The sequence below is a fragment of the Lissotriton vulgaris genome, chromosome 6 (assembly GCF_964263255.1).
Source record: "Lissotriton vulgaris chromosome 6, aLisVul1.2, whole genome shotgun sequence".
In the NCBI taxonomy this organism is placed as follows: Eukaryota; Metazoa; Chordata; class Amphibia; order Caudata; family Salamandridae; genus Lissotriton; species Lissotriton vulgaris.
Window position 1 is genome coordinate 500,489,495 of NC_141694.1, and position 18,472 is coordinate 500,507,966.

Sequence of the window (18,472 nt, forward strand, 5' to 3'; positions counted from 1 at the left end):
GTGATGAACAGAGTGTCTGAATTAAGCAGACCACTCTTACCCAGTCCAAAGATCAGGGCTTGATCCATCACCGTTATTTAGCTAACTACACCATCCAAGCTCAGAACCTGGCTATATGCAAATTAATCTGTCCCTGGCCCAGTGCATCATGGGAACAGGACAGACCAAACTACCAAGCCAATTCTTCACCAGAAAGGAGACAAGCTTCCGGGGACCGGTTTCTGGAATTTCAGCCGTCGTCGGCCCGGCTTGCTTGAATCCTGATGGTGCAGTGAGCAAGGGACTCGTGTCTGAGTATACCCTGCCACACCTATAGTGGCCAAAAACGATTCAGAAAAGGGGGTGGTGATGAACAGAGTGTCTGAATTAAGCAGACCACTCTTACCCAGTCCAAAGATCAGGGCTTGATCCATCACCGTTATTTAGCTAACGACACCATCCCAGCTCAGAACCTGGCTATATGCAAATTAATCTATCCCTGGCCCAGTGCATCATGGGAACAGGGCAGACTAAACTACCAAGCCAATTCTTCACCAGAAAGGAGACAAGCTTCCGGGGACAGGTTTCTGGAATTTCAGCCGTCGTCGGCCCGGCTTGCTTGAATCCTGATGGTGCAGTGAGCAAGGGACTCGTGTCTGAGTATACCCTGCCACACCTATAGTGGCCAAAAACGATTCAGAAAAGGGGTGGTGATGAACAGAGTGTCTGAATTAAGCAGACCACTCTTACCCAGTCCAAAGATCATGGCTTGATCCAACACCGTTATTTAGCTCACTACACCATCCCAGCTCAGAACCTGGCTATATGCAAATTAATCTGTCCCTGGCCCAGTGCATCATGGGAACAGATTCAGAAAAGGGGGTGGTGATGAACAGAGTGTCTGAATTAAGCAGACCACTCTTACCCAGCCCAAAGATCAGGGCTTGATCCAACACCGTTATTTATCTCACTGCACCATCCCAGCTCAGAACCTGGCTATATGCAAATTAATCTGTCCCTGGCCCAGTGCATCATGGGAACAGACTCCGAAAAGGGGGTGGTGATGAACAGAGTGTCTGAATTAAGCAGACCACTCTTACCCAGTCCAAAGATCAGCGCTTGATCCATCACCGTTATTTATCTCACTGCACCATCCCAGTTCAGAACCTGGCTATATGCAAATCAGTCTGTCCCTGGCCCAGTGCATCATGGGAACAGGGCAGACCAAACTACCAAGTCAATTCTTCACCAGAAGGGAGACAAGCTTCCGGGGACCGGTTTCTGGCATTTCAGCCGTCGTCGGCCCGGCTTGCTTGAATCCTGATGGTGCAGTGAGCAAGGGACTCATGTCTGAGTATACCCTGCCACACCTATAGTGGCCAAAAACGATTCAGAAAAGGGGGGGGTGATGAACAGAGTGTCTGAATTAGCCCTTTCGCTGCTGATGACGAGCTCAGCTCGTCATCACCCACGGGTGTCGTGTGCTGATGACGAGCTGAGCTCGTCATGGTGCCAGCAAAAGTGCAAAATCCAGCACAGGGCAAAAATCCCCGCAGCAGCCATGTGGTTAAGCAGACCACTCTTACCCAGTCCAAAGATCAGGGCTTGATCCATCACCGTTATTTAGCTCACTACACCATCCCAGCTCAGAACCTGGCTATATGCAAATTAATCTGTCCCTGGCCCAGTGCATCATGGGAACAGGGCAGACCAAACTACCAAGCCAATTCTTCACCAGAAAGGAGACAAGCTTCCGGTGACCGGTTTCTGGCATTTCAGCCGTCGTCGGCCCGGCTTGCTTGAATCCTGATGGTGCAGTGAGCAAGGGACTAATGTCTGAGTATACCCTGCCACACCTATAGTGGCCAAAAACGATTCAGAAAAGGGGGTGGTGATGAACAAAGTGTCTGAATTAAGCAGACCACTCTTACCCAGTCCAAAGATCAGGGCTTGATCCATCACCGTTATTTAGCTCACTACACCATCCCAGCTCAGAACCTGGCTATATGCAAATTAATCTGTCCCTGGCCCAGTGCATCATGGGAACAGATTCAGAAAAGGGGGTGGTGATGAACAGAGTGTCTGAATTAAGCAGACCACTCTTAGCCAGTCCAAATATCAGGGCTTGATCCATCACCGTTATTTAGCTCACTACACCATCCCAGCTCAGAACCTGGCTATATGCAAATTAATCTGTCCCTGGCCCAGTGCATCATGGGAACAGGGCAGACCAAACTACAAAGCCAATTCTTCACCAGAAAGGAGACAAGCTTCCGGTGACCGGTTTCTGGCATTTCAGCCGTCGTCGGCCCGGCTTGCTTGAATCCTGATGGTGCAGTGAGCAAGGGACTCATGTCTGAGTATACCCTGCCACACCTATAGTGGCCAAAAACGATTCAGAAAAGGGGGTGGTGATGAACAGAGTGTCTGAATTAAGCAGACCACTCTTACCCAGTCCAAAGATCAGGGCTTGATCCATCACCGTTATTTAGCTCACTACACCATCCCAGCTCAGAACATGCCTATATGCAAATTAATCTGTCCCTGGCCCAGTGCATCATGGGAACAGGGCAGACCAAACTACCAAGCCAATTCTTCACCAGAAAGGAGACAAGCTTCCGGGGACCGGTTTCTGGCATTTCAGCCGTCGTCGGCCCGGCTTGCTTGAATCCTGATGGTGCAGTGAGCAAGGGACTCATGTCTGAGTATACCCTGCCACACCTATAGTGGCCAAAAACGATTCAGAAAAGGGGGTGGTGATGAGAACAGAGTGTCTGAATTAAGCAGACCACTCTTCCCCAGTCCAAAGATCAGGGCTTGATCCATCACCGTTATTTAGCTAACTACACCATCCCAGCTCAGAACCTGGCTATATGCAAATTAATCTGTCCCTGGCCCAGTGCATCATGGGAACAGGGCAGACCAAACTACCAAGCCAATTCTTCACCAGAAAGGAGACAAGCTTCCGGGGACCAGTTTCTGGCATTTCAGCCGTCGTCGGCCCGGCTTGCTTGAATCCTGATGGTGCAGTGAGCAAGGGACTCGTGTCTGAGTATACCCTGCCACACCTATAGTGGCCAAAAACGATTCAGAAAAGGGGTGGTGATGAACAGAGTGTCTGAATTAAGCAGACCACTCTTACCCAGTCCAAAGATCAGGGCTTGATCCATTACCGTTATTTAGCTCACTACACCATCCCAGCTCAGAACCTGGCTATATGCAAATTAATCTGTCCCTGGCCCAGTGCATCATGGAAACAGATTCAGAAAAGGGGGTGGTGATGAACAGAGTGTCTGAATTAAGCAGACCACTCTTACCCAGCCCAAAGATCAGGGCTTGATCCAACACCGTTATTTATCTCACTGCACCATCTCAGCTCAGAACCTGGCTATATGCAAATTAATCTGTCCCTGGCCCAGTGCATCATGGGAACAGGGCAGACCAAACTACAAAGCCAATTCTTCACCAGAATGGAGACAAGCTTCCGGTGACCAGTTTCTGGCATTTCAGCCGTCGTCGGCCCGGCTTGCTTGAATCCTGATGGTGCAGTGAGCAAGGGACTCATGTCTGAGTATACCCTGCCACACCTATAGTGGCCAAAAACGATTCAGAAAAAGGGGTGGTGATGAACAGAGTGTCTGAATTAAGCAGACCACTCTTACCCAGTCCAAAGATCAGGGCTTGATCCATCACCGTTATTTAGCTCACTACACCATCCCAGCTCAGAACATGCCTATATGCAAATTAATCTGTCCCTGGCCCAGTGCATCATGGGAACAGGGCAGACCAAACTACCAAGCCAATTCTTCACCAGAAAGGAGACAAGCTTCCGGGGACCGGTTTCTGGCATTTCAGCCGTCGTCGGCCCGGCTTGCTTGAATCCTGATGGTGCAGTGAGCAAGGGACTCATGTCTGAGTATACCCTGCCACACCTATAGTGGCCAAAAACGATTCAGAAAAGGGGGTGGTGATGAACAGAGTGTCTGAATTAAGCAGACCACTCTTACCCAGTCCAAAGTTCAGGGCTTGATCCATCACCGTTATTTAGCTCACTACTCCATCCCAGCTCCGAACCTGGCTATATGCAAATTAATCTGTCCCTGGCCCAGTGCATCATGGGAACAGGACAGACCAAACTACCAAGCCAATTCTTCACCAGAAAGGAGACAAGCTTCCGGGGACCGGTTTCTGGCATTTCAGCCATCGTCGGCCCGGCTTGCTTGAATCCTGATGGTGCAGTGAGCAAGGGACTCATGTCTGAGTAAACCCTGCCACACCTATAGTGGCCAAAAACAATTCAGAAAAGGGGGTGATGATGAACAGAGTGTCTGAATTAAGCAGACCACTCTTAGCCAGTCCAAATATCAGGGCTTAATCCATCACCGTTATTTAGCTCACTACACCATCCCAGCTCAGAACCTGGCTATATGCAAATTAATCTGACCCTGGCCCAGTGCGTCATGGGAACAGGGCAGACCAAACTACCAAGCCAATTCTTCACCAGAAAGGAGACAAGCTTCCGGTGACCGGTTTCTGGCATTTCAGCCGTCGTCGGCCCGGCTTGCTTGAATCCTGATGGTGCAGTGAGCAAGGGACTCATGTCTGAGTATACCCTGCCACACCTATAGTGGCCAAAAACGATTCAGAAAAGGGGGTGGTGATGAACAGAGTGTCTGAATTAAGCAGACCACTCTTACCCAGTCCAAAGTTCAGGGCTTGATCCATCACCGTTATTTAGCTCACTACTCCATCCCAGCTCAGAACCTGGCTATATGCAAATTAATCTGTCCCTGGCCCAGTGCATCATGGGAACAGGACAGACCAAACTACCAAGCCAATTCTTCACCAGAAAGGAGACAAGCTTCCGGGGACCGGTTTCTGGCATTTCAGCCATCGTCGGCCCGGCTTGCTTGAATCCTGATGGTGCAGTGAGCAAGGGACTCATGTCTGAGCAAACCCTGCCACACCTATAGTGGCCAAAAACAATTCAGAAAAGGGGGTGATGATGAACAGAGTGTCTGAATTAAGCAGACCACTCTTAGCCAGTCCAAAGATCAGGGCTTGATCCATCACCGTTATTTAGCTCACTACACCATCCCAGCTCAGAACCTGGCTATATGCAAATTAATCTGTCCCTGGCCCAGTGCATCATGGGAACAGATTCAGAAAAGGGGGTGGTGATGAACAGAGTGTCTGAATTAAGCAGACCACTCTTACCCAGCCCAAAGATCAGGGCTTGATCCAACACCGTTATTTATCTCACTGCACCATCCCAGCTCAGAACCTGGCTATATGCAAATTAATCTGTCCCTGGCCCAGTGCATCATGGGAACAGATTCAGAAAAGGGGGTGGTGATGAACAGAGTGTCTGAATTAAGCAGACCACTCTTACCCAGCCCAAAGATCAGGGCTTGATCCAACACCGTTATTTATCTCACTGCACCATCCCAGCTCAGAACCTGGCTATATGCAAATTAATCTGTCCCTGGCCCAGTGCATCATGGGAACAGATTCAGAAAAGGGGGTGGTGATGAACAGAGTGTCTGAATTAAGCAGACCACTCTTACCCAGTCCAAAGATCAGCGCTTGATCCATCACCGTTATTTATCTCACTGCACCATCCCAGTTCAGAACCTGGCTATATGCAAATCAGTCTGTCCCTGGCCCAGTGCATCATGGGAACAGGGCAGTCGAAACTACCAAGTCAATTCTTCACCAGAAAGGAGACAAGCTTCCGGGGACCGGTTTCTGGCATTTCAGCCGTCGTTGGCCCGGCTTGCTTGAATCCTGATGGTGCAGTGAGCAAGGGACTCATGTCTGAGTATACCCTGCCACACCTATAGTGGCCAAAAACGATTCAGAAAAGGGGGTGGTGATGAACAGAGTGTCTGAATTAAGCAGACCACTCTTACCCAGTCCAAAGATCAGGGCTTGATCCATCACCGTTATTTAGCTCACTACACCATCCCAGCTCAGAACCTGGCTATTTGCAAATTAATCTGTCCCTGGCCCAGTGCATCATGGGAACAGGGCAGACCAAACTACAAAGCCAATTCTTCACCAGAAAGGAGACAAGCTTCCGGTGACCGGTTTCTGGCATTTCAGCCGTCGTCAGCCCGGCTTGCTTGAATCCTGATGGTGCAGTGAGCAAGGGACTCATGTCTGAGTACACCCTGCCACACCTATAGTGGCCAAAAACGATTCAGAAAAGGGGGTGGTGATGAACAGAGTGTCTGAATTAAGCAGACCACTCTTACCCAGTCCAAAGATCAGGGCTTGATCCATCACCGTTATTTAGCTCACTACTCCATCCCAGCTCAGAACATGCCTATATGCAAATTAATCTGTCCCTGGCCCAGTGCATCATGGGAACAGGGCAGACCAAACTACCAAGCCAATTCTTCACCAGATAGGAGACAAGCTTCGGGGGACCGGTTTCTGGCATTTCAGCCATCGTCGGCCCGGCTTGCTTGAATCCTGATGGTGCAGTGAGCAAGGGACTCATGTCTGAGTAAACCCTGCCACACCTATAGAGGCCAAAAACAATTCAGAAAAGGGGGTGATGATGAACAGAGTGTCTGAATTAAGCAGACCACTCTTAGCCAGTCCAAAGATCAGGGCTTGATCCATCACCGTTATTTAGCTCACTACACCATCCCAGCTCAGAACCTGGCTATATGCAAATTAATCTGTCCCTGGCCCAGTGCATCATGGGAACGGGGCAGACCAAACTACCAAGCCAATTCTTCACCAGAAAGGAGACAAGCTTCCGGGGACCGGTTTCTGGCATTTCAGCCGTCGCCGGCCCGGCTTGCTTGAATCCTGATGGTGCAGTGAGCAAGGGACTCATGTCTGAGTATACCCTGCCGCACCTATAGTGGCCAAAAACGATTCAGAAAAAGGGGTGGTGATGAACAGAGTGTCTGAATTAGGCAGACCACTCTTACCCAGTCCAAAGATCAGGGCTTGATCCATCACCGTTATTTAGCTCACTACACCATCCCAGCTCAGAACCTGGCTATATGCAAATTAATCTGACCCTGGCCCAGTGCGTCATGGGAACAGGGCAGACCAAACTACCAAGCCAATTCTTCACCAGAAAGGAGACAAGCTTCCGGTGACCGGTTTCTGGCATTTCAGCCGTCGTCGGCCCGGCTTGCTTGAATCCTGATGGTGCAGTGAGCAAGGGACTCATGTCTGAGTATACCCTGCCACACCTATAGTGGCCAAAAACGATTCAGAAAAGGGGGTGGTGATGAACAGAGTGTCTGAATTAAGCAGACCACTCTTACCCAGTCCAAAGTTCAGGGCTTGATCCATCACCGTTATTTAGCTCACTACTCCATCCCAGCTCAGAACCTGGCTATATGCAAATTAATCTGTCCCTGGCCCAGTGCATCATGGGAACAGGACAGACCAAACTACCAAGCCAATTCTTCACCAGAAAGGAGACAAGCTTCCGGGGACCGGTTTCTGGCATTTCAGCCATCGTCGGCCCGGCTTGCTTGAATCCTGATGGTGCAGTGAGCAAGGGACTCATGTCTGAGTAAACCCTGCCACACCTATAGTGGCCAAAAACAATTCAGAAAAGGGGGTGATGATGAACAGAGTGTCTGAATTAAGCAGACCACTCTTAGCCAGTCCAAATATCAGGGCTTAATCCATCACCGTTATTTAGCTCACTACACCATCCCAGCTCAGAACCTGGCTATATGCAAATTAATCTGTCCCTGGCCCAGTGCATCATGGGAACGGGGCAGACCAAACTACCAAGCCAATTCTTCACCAGAAAGGAGACAAGCTTCCGGGGACCGGTTTCTGGCATTTCAGCCGTCGCCGGCCCGGCTTGCTTGAATCCTGATGGTGCAGTGAGCAAGGGACTCATGTCTGAGTATACCCTGCCACACCTATAGTGGCCAAAAACGATTCAGAAAAAGGGGTGGTGATGAACAGAGTGTCTGAATTAGGCAGACCACTCTTACCCAGTCCAAAGATCAGGGCTTGACCCATCACCGTTATTTAGCTCACTACACCATCCCAGCTCAGAACCTGGCTATATGCAAATTAATCTGACCCTGGCCCAGTGCGTCATGGGAACAGGGCAGACCAAACTACCAAGCCAATTCTTCACCAGAAAGGAGACAAGCTTCCGGTGACCGGTTTCTGGCATTTCAGCCGTCGTCGGCCCGGCTTGCTTGAATCCTGATGGTGCAGTGAGCAAGGGACTCATGTCTGAGTATACCCTGCCACACCTATAGTGGCCAAAAACGATTCAGAAAAGGGGGTGGTGATGAACAGAGTGTCTGAATTAAGCAGACCACTCTTACCCAGTCCAAAGTTCAGGGCTTGATCCATCACCGTTATTTAGCTCACTACTCCATCCCAGCTCAGAACCTGGCTATATGCAAATTAATCTGTCCCTGGCCCAGTGCATCATGGGAACAGGACAGACCAAACTACCAAGCCAATTCTTCACCAGAAAGGAGACAAGCTTCCGGGGACAGGTTTCTGGCATTTCAGCCATCGTCGGCCCGGCTTGCTTGAATCCTGATGGTGCAGTGAGCAAGGGACTCATGTCTGAGCAAACCCTGCCACACCTATAGTGGCCAAAAACAATTCAGAAAAGGGGGTGATGATGAACAGAGTGTCTGAATTAAGCAGACCACTCTTAGCCAGTCCAAAGATCAGGGCTTGATCCATCACCGTTATTTAGCTCACTACACCATCCCAGCTCAGAACCTGGCTATATGCAAATTAATCTGTCCCTGGCCCAGTGCATCATGGGAACAGATTCAGAAAAGGGGGTGGTGATGAACAGAGTGTCTGAATTAAGCAGACCACTCTTACCCAGCCCAAAGATCAGGGCTTGATCCAACACCGTTATTTATCTCACTGCACCATCCCAGCTCAGAACCTGGCTATATGCAAATTAATCTGTCCCTGGCCCAGTGCATCATGGGAACAGATTCAGAAAAGGGGGTGGTGATGAACAGAGTGTCTGAATTAAGCAGACCACTCTTACCCAGCCCAAAGATCAGGGCTTGATCCAACACCATTATTTATCTCACTGCACCATCCCAGCTCAGAACCTGGCTATATGCAAATGAATCTGTCCCTGGCCCAGTGCATCATGGGAACAGATTCAGAAAAGGGGGTGGTGATGAACAGAGTGTCTGAATTAAGCAGACCACTCTTACCCAGTCCAAAGATCAGCGCTTGATCCATCACCGTTATTTATCTCACTGCACCATCCCAGTTCAGAACCTGGCTATATGCAAATCAGTCTGTCCCTGGCCCAGTGCATCATGGGAACAGGGCAGTCCAAACTACCAAGTCAATTCTTCACCAGAAAGGAGACAAGCTTCCGGGGACCGGTTTCTGGCATTTCAGCCGTCGTTGGCCCGGCTTGCTTGAATCCTGATGGTGCAGTGAGCAAGGGATTCATGTCTGAGTATACCCTGCCACACCTATAGTGGCCAAAAACGATTCAGAAAAGGGGGTGGTGATGAACAGAGTGTCTGAATTAAGCAGACCACTCTTACCCAGTCCAAAGATCAGGGCTTGATCCATCACCGTCATTTAGCTCACTACACCATCCCAGCTCAGAACCTGGCTATATGCAAATTAATCTGTCCCTGGCCCAGTGCATCATGGGAACGGGGCAGACCAAACTACCAAGCCAATTCTTCACCAGAAAGGAGACAAGCTTCCGGGGACCGGTTTCTGGCATTTCAGCCGTCGCCGGCCCGGCTTGCTTGAATCCTGATGGTGCAGTGAGCAAGGGACTCATGTCTGAGTATACCCTGCCACACCTATAGTGGCCAAAAACGATTCAGAAAAAGGGGTGGTGATGAACAGAGTGTCTTAATTAGGCAGACCACTCTTACCCAGTCCAAAGATCAGGGCTTGATCCATCACCGTTATTTAGCTCACTACACCATCCCAGCTCAGAACCTGGCTATATGCAAATTAATCTGACCCTGGCCCAGTGCGTCATGGGAACAGGGCAGACCAAACTACCAAGCCAATTCTTCACCAGAAAGGAGACAAGCTTCCGGTGACCGGTTTCTGGCATTTCAGCCGTCGTCGGCCCGGCTTGCTTGAATCCTGATGGTGCAGTGAGCAAGGGACTCATGTCTGAGTATACCCTGCCACACCTATAGTGGCCAAAAACGATTCAGAAAAGGGGGTGGTGATGAACAGAGTGTCTGAATTAAGCAGACCACTCTTACCCAGTCCAAAGTTCAGGGCTTGATCCATCACCGTTATTTAGCTCACTACTCCATCCCAGCTCAGAACCTGGCTATATGCAAATTAATCTGTCCCTGGCCCAGTGCATCATGGGAACAGGACAGACCAAACTACCAAGCCAATTCTTCACCAGAAAGGAGACAAGCTTCCGGGGACCGGTTTCTGGCATTTCAGCCATCGTCGGCCCGGCTTGCTTGAATCCTGATGGTGCAGTGAGGAAGGGACTCATGTCTGAGTAAACCCTGCCACACCTATAGTGGCCAAAAACAATTCAGAAAAGGGGGTGATGATGAACAGAGTGTCTGAATTAAGCAGACCACTCTTAGCCAGTCCAAAGATCAGGGCTTGATCCATCACCGTTATTTAGCTCACTACACCATCCCAGCTCAGAACCTGGCTATATGCAAATTAATCTGTCCCTGGCCCAGTGCATCATGGGAACGGGGCAGACCAAACTACCAAGCCAATTCTTCACCAGAAAGGAGACAAGCTTCCGGAGACCGGTTTCTGGCATTTCATCCGTCGTTGGCCCGGCTTGCTTGAATCCTGATGGTGCAGTGAGCAAGGGACTCATGTCTGAGTATACCCTGCCACACCTATAGTGGCCAAAAACGATTCAGAAAAGGGGGTGGTGATGAACAGAGTGTCTGAATTAAGCAGACCACTCTTACCCAGTCCAAAGATCAGGGCTTGATCCATCACCGTTATTTAGCTCACTACACCACCCCAGCTTAGAACCTGGCTATATGCAAATTAATCTGTCCCTGGCCCAGTGCATCATGGGAACATGGCAGACCAAATTACCAAGCCAATTCTTCATCAGAAAGGAGACAAGCTTCCAGTGACCGGTTTCTGGCATTTCAGCCGTCGTCGGCCCGGCTTGCTTGAATCCTGATGGTGCAGTGAGCAAGGGACTCATGTCTGAGTATACCCTGCCACACCTATAGTGGCCAAAAACGATTCAGAAAAGGGGGTGGTGATGAACAGAGTGTCTGAATTAAGCAGACCACTCTTAGCCAGTCCAAAGATCAGGGCTTAATCCATCACCGTTATTTAGCTCACTACACCATCCCAGCTCAGAACCTGGCTATATGCAAATTAATCTGTCCCTGGCCCAGTGCATCATGGGAACGGGGCAGACCAAACTACCAAGCCAATTCTTCACCAGAAAGGAGACAAGCTTCCGGGGACCGGTTTCTGGCATTTCAGCCGTCGCCGGCCCGGCTTGCTTGAATCCTGATGGTGCAGTGAGCAAGGGACTCATGTCTGAGTATACCCTGCCACACCTATAGTGGCCAAAAACGATTCAGAAAAAGGGGTGGTGATGAACAGAGTGTCTGAATTAGGCAGACCACTCTTACCCAGTCCAAAGATCAGGGCTTGACCCATCACCGTTATTTAGCTCACTACACCATCCCAGCTCAGAACCTGGCTATATGCAAATTAATCTGACCCTGGCCCAGTGCGTCATGGGAACAGGGCAGACCAAACTACCAAGCCAATTCTTCACCAGAAAGGAGACAAGCTTCCGGTGACCGGTTTCTGGCATTTCAGCCGTCGTCGGCCCGGCTTGCTTGAATCCTGATGGTGCAGTGAGCAAGGGACTCATGTCTGAGTATACCCTGCCACACCTATAGTGGCCAAAAACGATTCAGAAAAGGGGGTGGTGATGAACAGAGTGTCTGAATTAAGCAGACCACTCTTACCCAGTCCAAAGTTCAGGGCTTGATCCATCACCGTTATTTAGCTCACTACTCCATCCCAGCTCAGAACCTGGCTATATGCAAATTAATCTGTCCCTGGCCCAGTGCATCATGGGAACAGGACAGACCAAACTACCAAGCCAATTCTTCACCAGAAAGGAGACAAGCTTCCGGGGACCGGTTTCTGGCATTTCAGCCATCGTCGGCCCGGCTTGCTTGAATCCTGATGGTGCAGTGAGCAAGGGACTCATGTCTGAGCAAACCCTGCCACACCTATAGTGGCCAAAAACAATTCAGAAAAGGGGGTGATGATGAACAGAGTGTCTGAATTAAGCAGACCACTCTTAGCCAGTCCAAAGATCAGGGCTTGATCCATCACCGTTATTTAGCTCACTACACCATCCCAGCTCAGAACCTGGCTATATGCAAATTAATCTGTCCCTGGCCCAGTGCATCATGGGAACAGATTCAGAAAAGGGGGTGGTGATGAACAGAGTGTCTGAATTAAGCAGACCACTCTTACCCAGCCCAAAGATCAGGGCTTGATCCAACACCGTTATTTATCTCACTGCACCATCCCAGCTCAGAACCTGGCTATATGCAAATTAATCTGTCCCTGGCCCAGTGCATCATGGGAACAGATTCAGAAAAGGGGGTGGTGATGAACAGAGTGTCTGAATTAAGCAGACCACTCTTACCCAGCCCAAAGATCAGGGCTTGATCCAACACCATTATTTATCTCACTGCACCATCCCAGCTCAGAACCTGGCTATATGCAAATGAATCTGTCCCTGGCCCAGTGCATCATGGGAACAGATTCAGAAAAGGGGGTGGTGATGAACAGAGTGTCTGAATTAAGCAGACCACTCTTACCCAGTCCAAAGATCAGCGCTTGATCCATCACCGTTATTTATCTCACTGCACCATCCCAGTTCAGAACCTGGCTATATGCAAATCAGTCTGTCCCTGGCCCAGTGCATCATGGGAACAGGGCAGTCCAAACTACCAAGTCAATTCTTCACCAGAAAGGAGACAAGCTTCCGGGGACCGGTTTCTGGCATTTCAGCCGTCGTTGGCCCGGCTTGCTTGAATCCTGATGGTGCAGTGAGCAAGGGATTCATGTCTGAGTATACCCTGCCACACCTATAGTGGCCAAAAACGATTCAGAAAAGGGGGTGGTGATGAACAGAGTGTCTGAATTAAGCAGACCACTCTTACCCAGTCCAAAGATCAGGGCTTGATCCATCACCGTCATTTAGCTCACTACACCATCCCAGCTCAGAACCTGGCTATATGCAAATTAATCTGTCCCTGGCCCAGTGCATCATGGGAACGGGGCAGACCAAACTACCAAGCCAATTCTTCACCAGAAAGGAGACAAGCTTCCGGGGACCGGTTTCTGGCATTTCAGCCGTCGCCGGCCCGGCTTGCTTGAATCCTGATGGTGCAGTGAGCAAGGGACTCATGTCTGAGTATACCCTGCCACACCTATAGTGGCCAAAAACGATTCAGAAAAAGGGGTGGTGATGAACAGAGTGTCTTAATTAGGCAGACCACTCTTACCCAGTCCAAAGATCAGGGCTTGATCCATCACCGTTATTTAGCTCACTACACCATCCCAGCTCAGAACCTGGCTATATGCAAATTAATCTGACCCTGGCCCAGTGCGTCATGGGAACAGGGCAGACCAAACTACCAAGCCAATTCTTCACCAGAAAGGAGACAAGCTTCCGGTGACCGGTTTCTGGCATTTCAGCCGTCGTCGGCCCGGCTTGCTTGAATCCTGATGGTGCAGTGAGCAAGGGACTCATGTCTGAGTATACCCTGCCACACCTATAGTGGCCAAAAACGATTCAGAAAAGGGGGTGGTGATGAACAGAGTGTCTGAATTAAGCAGACCACTCTTACCCAGTCCAAAGTTCAGGGCTTGATCCATCACCGTTATTTAGCTCACTACTCCATCCCAGCTCAGAACCTGGCTATATGCAAATTAATCTGTCCCTGGCCCAGTGCATCATGGGAACAGGACAGACCAAACTACCAAGCCAATTCTTCACCAGAAAGGAGACAAGCTTCCGGGGACCGGTTTCTGGCATTTCAGCCATCGTCGGCCCGGCTTGCTTGAATCCTGATGGTGCAGTGAGGAAGGGACTCATGTCTGAGTAAACCCTGCCACACCTATAGTGGCCAAAAACAATTCAGAAAAGGGGGTGATGATGAACAGAGTGTCTGAATTAAGCAGACCACTCTTAGCCAGTCCAAAGATCAGGGCTTGATCCATCACCGTTATTTAGCTCACTACACCATCCCAGCTCAGAACCTGGCTATATGCAAATTAATCTGTCCCTGGCCCAGTGCATCATGGGAACGGGGCAGACCAAACTACCAAGCCAATTCTTCACCAGAAAGGAGACAAGCTTCCGGAGACCGGTTTCTGGCATTTCATCCGTCGTTGGCCCGGCTTGCTTGAATCCTGATGGTGCAGTGAGCAAGGGACTCATGTCTGAGTATACCCTGCCACACCTATAGTGGCCAAAAACGATTCAGAAAAGGGGGTGGTGATGAACAGAGTGTCTGAATTAAGCAGACCACTCTTACCCAGTCCAAAGATCAGGGCTTGATCCATCACCGTTATTTAGCTCACTACACCACCCCAGCTTAGAACCTGGCTATATGCAAATTAATCTGTCCCTGGCCCAGTGCATCATGGGAACATGGCAGACCAAATTACCAAGCCAATTCTTCATCAGAAAGGAGACAAGCTTCCAGTGACCGGTTTCTGGCATTTCAGCCGTCGTCGGCCCGGCTTGCTTGAATCCTGATGGTGCAGTGAGCAAGGGACTCATGTCTGAGTATACCCTGCCAGACCTATAGTCTCCAAAAACGATTCAGAAAAGGGGGTAGTGATGAACAGAGTGTCTGAATTAAGCAGACCACTCTTACCCAGTCCAAAGTTCAGGGCTTGATCCATCACAGTTATTTAGCTCACTACACCATCCCAGCTCAGAACCTGGCTATATGCAAATTAATCTGTCCCTGGCCCAGTGCATCATGGGAACAGGGCAGACCAAACTACCAAGCCAATTCTTCACCAGAAAGGAGACAAGCTTCCGGGGACCGGTTTCTGGCATTTCAGCCGTCGCCGGCCCGGCTTGCTTGAATCCTGATGGTGCAGTGAGCAAGGGACTCATGTCTGAGTATACCCTGCCACACCTATAGTGGCCAAAAACGATTCAGAAAAAGGGGTGGTGATGAACAGAGTGTCTGAATTAGGCAGACCACTCTTACCCAGTCCAAAGATCAGGGCTTGATCCATCACCGTTATTTAGCTCACTACACCATCCCAGCTCAGAACCTGGCTATATGCAAATTAATCTGACCCTGGCCCAGTGCGTCATGGGAACAGGGCAGACCAAACTACCAAGCCAATTCTTCACCAGAAAGGAGACAAGCTTCCGGTGACCGGTTTCTGGCATTTCAGCCGTCGTCGGCCCGGCTTGCTTGAATCCTGATGGTGCAGTGAGCAAGGGACTCATGTCTGAGTATACCCTGCCACACCTATAGTGGCCAAAAACGATTCAGAAAAGGGGGTGGTGATGAACAGAGTGTCTGAATTAAGCAGACCACTCTTACCCAGTCCAAAGATCAGGGCTTGATCCATCACCGTTATTTAGCTCACTACACCATCCCAGCTCAGAACCTGGCTATATGCAAATTAATCTGTCCCTGGCCCAGTGCATCATGGGAACAGGGCAGACCAAACTACAAAGACAATTCTTCACCAGAAAGGAGACAAGCTTCCGGTGACCGGTTTCTGGCATTTCAGCCGTCGTCGGCCCGGCTTGCTTGAATCCTGATGGTGCAGTGAGCAAGGGACTTATGTCTGAGTATACCCTGCCACACCTATAGTGGCCAAAAACGATTCAGAAAAGGGGGTGGTGATGAACAGAGTGTCTGAATTAAGCAGACCACTCTTACCCAGTCCAAAGATCAGGGCTTGATCCATCACCGTTATTTAGCTCACTACACCATCCCAGCTCAGAACATGCCTATATGCAAATTAATCTGTCCCTGGCCCAGTGCATCATGGGAACAGGGCAGACCAAACTACCAAGCCAATTCTTCACCAGAAAGGAGACAAGCTTCCGGGGACCGGTTTCTGGCATTTCAGCCGTCGTCGGCCCGGCTTGCTTGAACCCCCTTTTCTGAATAGTTTTGTCCACCATAAGCGTGGTAGGGTATGCTCAGATGTGAGTCCCTTGCTCACTGCACCATCAGGATTCAAGCAAGCCGGGCCGAAGACGGCTGTAATGCCAGAAACCGGTCCCGGAAGCTTGTTTCCTTTCCAGTAAAAGAATTGGCTTGGTAGTTTGGTCTGCCCTGTTCCCGTGATGCACTGGGCCAGGGACAGACTCATTTGCATGTAGCCAGGTTCTGAGCTGGGATGGTGCAGTGAGCTAAAAAACGGTGATGGATCAAGCCCTGATCTGTTGACTGGGTAGGAGTGTTCTGCTTAATTCAGATACTCTGTCCATCACCACCCTCTTTTCTGAATCGTTTTGTCCACCATAAGCGTGGTAGGGTATGCTCCGATGTGAGTCCCTTGCTCACTGCACCATCAGGATTCAAGCAAGCCGGGCCGAAGACGGCTGTAATGCCAGAAACCGGTCCCCGGAAGCTTGTTTCCTTTCCAGTAAAAGAATTGGCTTGGTAGTTTGGTCTGCCCTGTTCCCATGATGCACTGGGCCAGGGACAGACTAATTTGCATGTAGCCAGGTTCTGAGCTGGGATGGTGCAGTGAGCTAAAAAACGGTGATGGATCAAGCCCTGATCTGTTGACTGGGTAGGAGTTTTCTGCTTAATTCAGATACTCTGTACATCACCACCCCCTTTTCTGAATCGTTTTGTCCACCATAAGCGTGGTAGGGTATGCTCATATGTGAGTCCCTTGCTCACTGCACCATCAGGATTCAGGCAAGCCGGGCCGAAGACGGCTGTAATGCCAGAAACCGGTCCCCGGAAGCTTGTTTCCTTTCCAGTAAAAGAATTGGCTTGGTAGTTTGGTCTGCCCCGTTCCCATGATGCACTGGGCCAGGGACAGACTAATTTGCATGTAGCCAGGTTCTGAGCTGGGATGGTGCAGTGAGCTAAAAAACGGTGATGGATCAAGCCCTGATCTGTTGACTGGGTAGGAGTGTTCTGCTTAATTCAGATACTCTGTCCATCACCACCCCCTTTTCTGAATTGCTTTGAGAAATTGGGTTGTTAGCTGAAAGAGGGGTGACCCCTGTTTAAGCAACAGCCACAATCCCTGTCAGGGTGAACCACAAGAGGCACTAAATTAAACTGTGCTTAACACTTTGGTAGCTTGGCACAGAAACAGTCAGGCTGAACTGAGAGGCAATGTGTAAAGTATTTATGCAGCACACAAATAGCAATACAGTGAAAACACTACTTAAGAAAAATCCGACACCAATTTAGAAAAATAGAGTGAATTTTAATAAATGTTTTATGAATTTTTAAGGTAAAAACTAGAGCCAAAAAGATCAAAGTGTCAACCATGGGCATCTAGTTGCATGTGACCGGGTCAAAGTATAAAAATATGACCGACCACGATGGAGGTCGGGTCGGATCCCAAGAAATTGACCAGCTGGTGATCCCCGTTGGATTGAGAGGCGATTCTTGTAGTAGTCATCGTGAAGAGACATTCCATTTTATAATACAACAGGGTGTTTGGCTGGACTATTTCAGTGATCAATAGTCTAGATTGTTTTCTGGACCTCGCTGAAGTCCACCCAGGCAAGCACTTTCCCGACAGCCACAGCGTACACGATGTGCTTCAGCTGTTTTTTTCATCATATTCTGCGCATGGGCTGATGTAAAACATTTGCATTATTTGACATGATATGCAAGTGATGCATAGCTATATAACTATACATAGGACGTCCACTGAGTAAAAATCAAATATATGACAAATGCATGTACATAAGATAAAATATGTTTTTAAAATTAAACCTATTACGAAAACGGAAACTATGGCTTGACTGATGAACTTATAATGTAATGCTTTTAATAGTTAAGTAGCACCTATAAATGGCATTAGTTCTGTTTGTCATTTGAAAAAATGTTTCACATGCGTGGTGAATTTAATCTAATTATTACCTGTTTTTTCTGCTCTTCTGTTCAAAATGTTCAGTCCCTCTTTAGCTCTTGAGACATCACCCAGCGACAAGGCATATGTCACAATTGCAAGGGTGTAATTGTCTGCAATTCCTTCATCAATTTTACGTTCCAGATAGTGGATAGCATCTCGAAATTGAGAAGAGCCCTGGGAAAAAGCACATTGTCTTGAAACTTAGAGTAATTACATGAAAACAGAAATAACCCAATTGTTCAGACTTTTAGTGAGAAAATAAGTGTTGAAACCCCGTAACAACACAAAGTAAATTGCATGTTGAAGATTTGTATTTCTGCTTGAAAATACTTAGGTCTCTGTTTAGAGATCCTGGTAGAAACAGCACTAAAACCTGGCCTATGCT

At 49.1% G+C, this 18,472-nt stretch overlaps 1 protein-coding gene across 1 annotated transcript in view; it reads right to left on the reverse strand.

The window, feature by feature from the left end:
• LOC147707491 (CD109 antigen-like) overlaps window positions 1-18,472 on the reverse strand; it is an 871,995-nt gene that overhangs the window by 153,684 nt on the left and 699,839 nt on the right. The window contains exon 26 of the mRNA XM_086926508.1: window positions 18,096-18,261. Within this exon, the coding sequence (XP_086782634.1) occupies window positions 18,096-18,261 (166 nt within the window). The remainder of the gene's footprint in view (window positions 1-18,095; window positions 18,262-18,472) is intronic.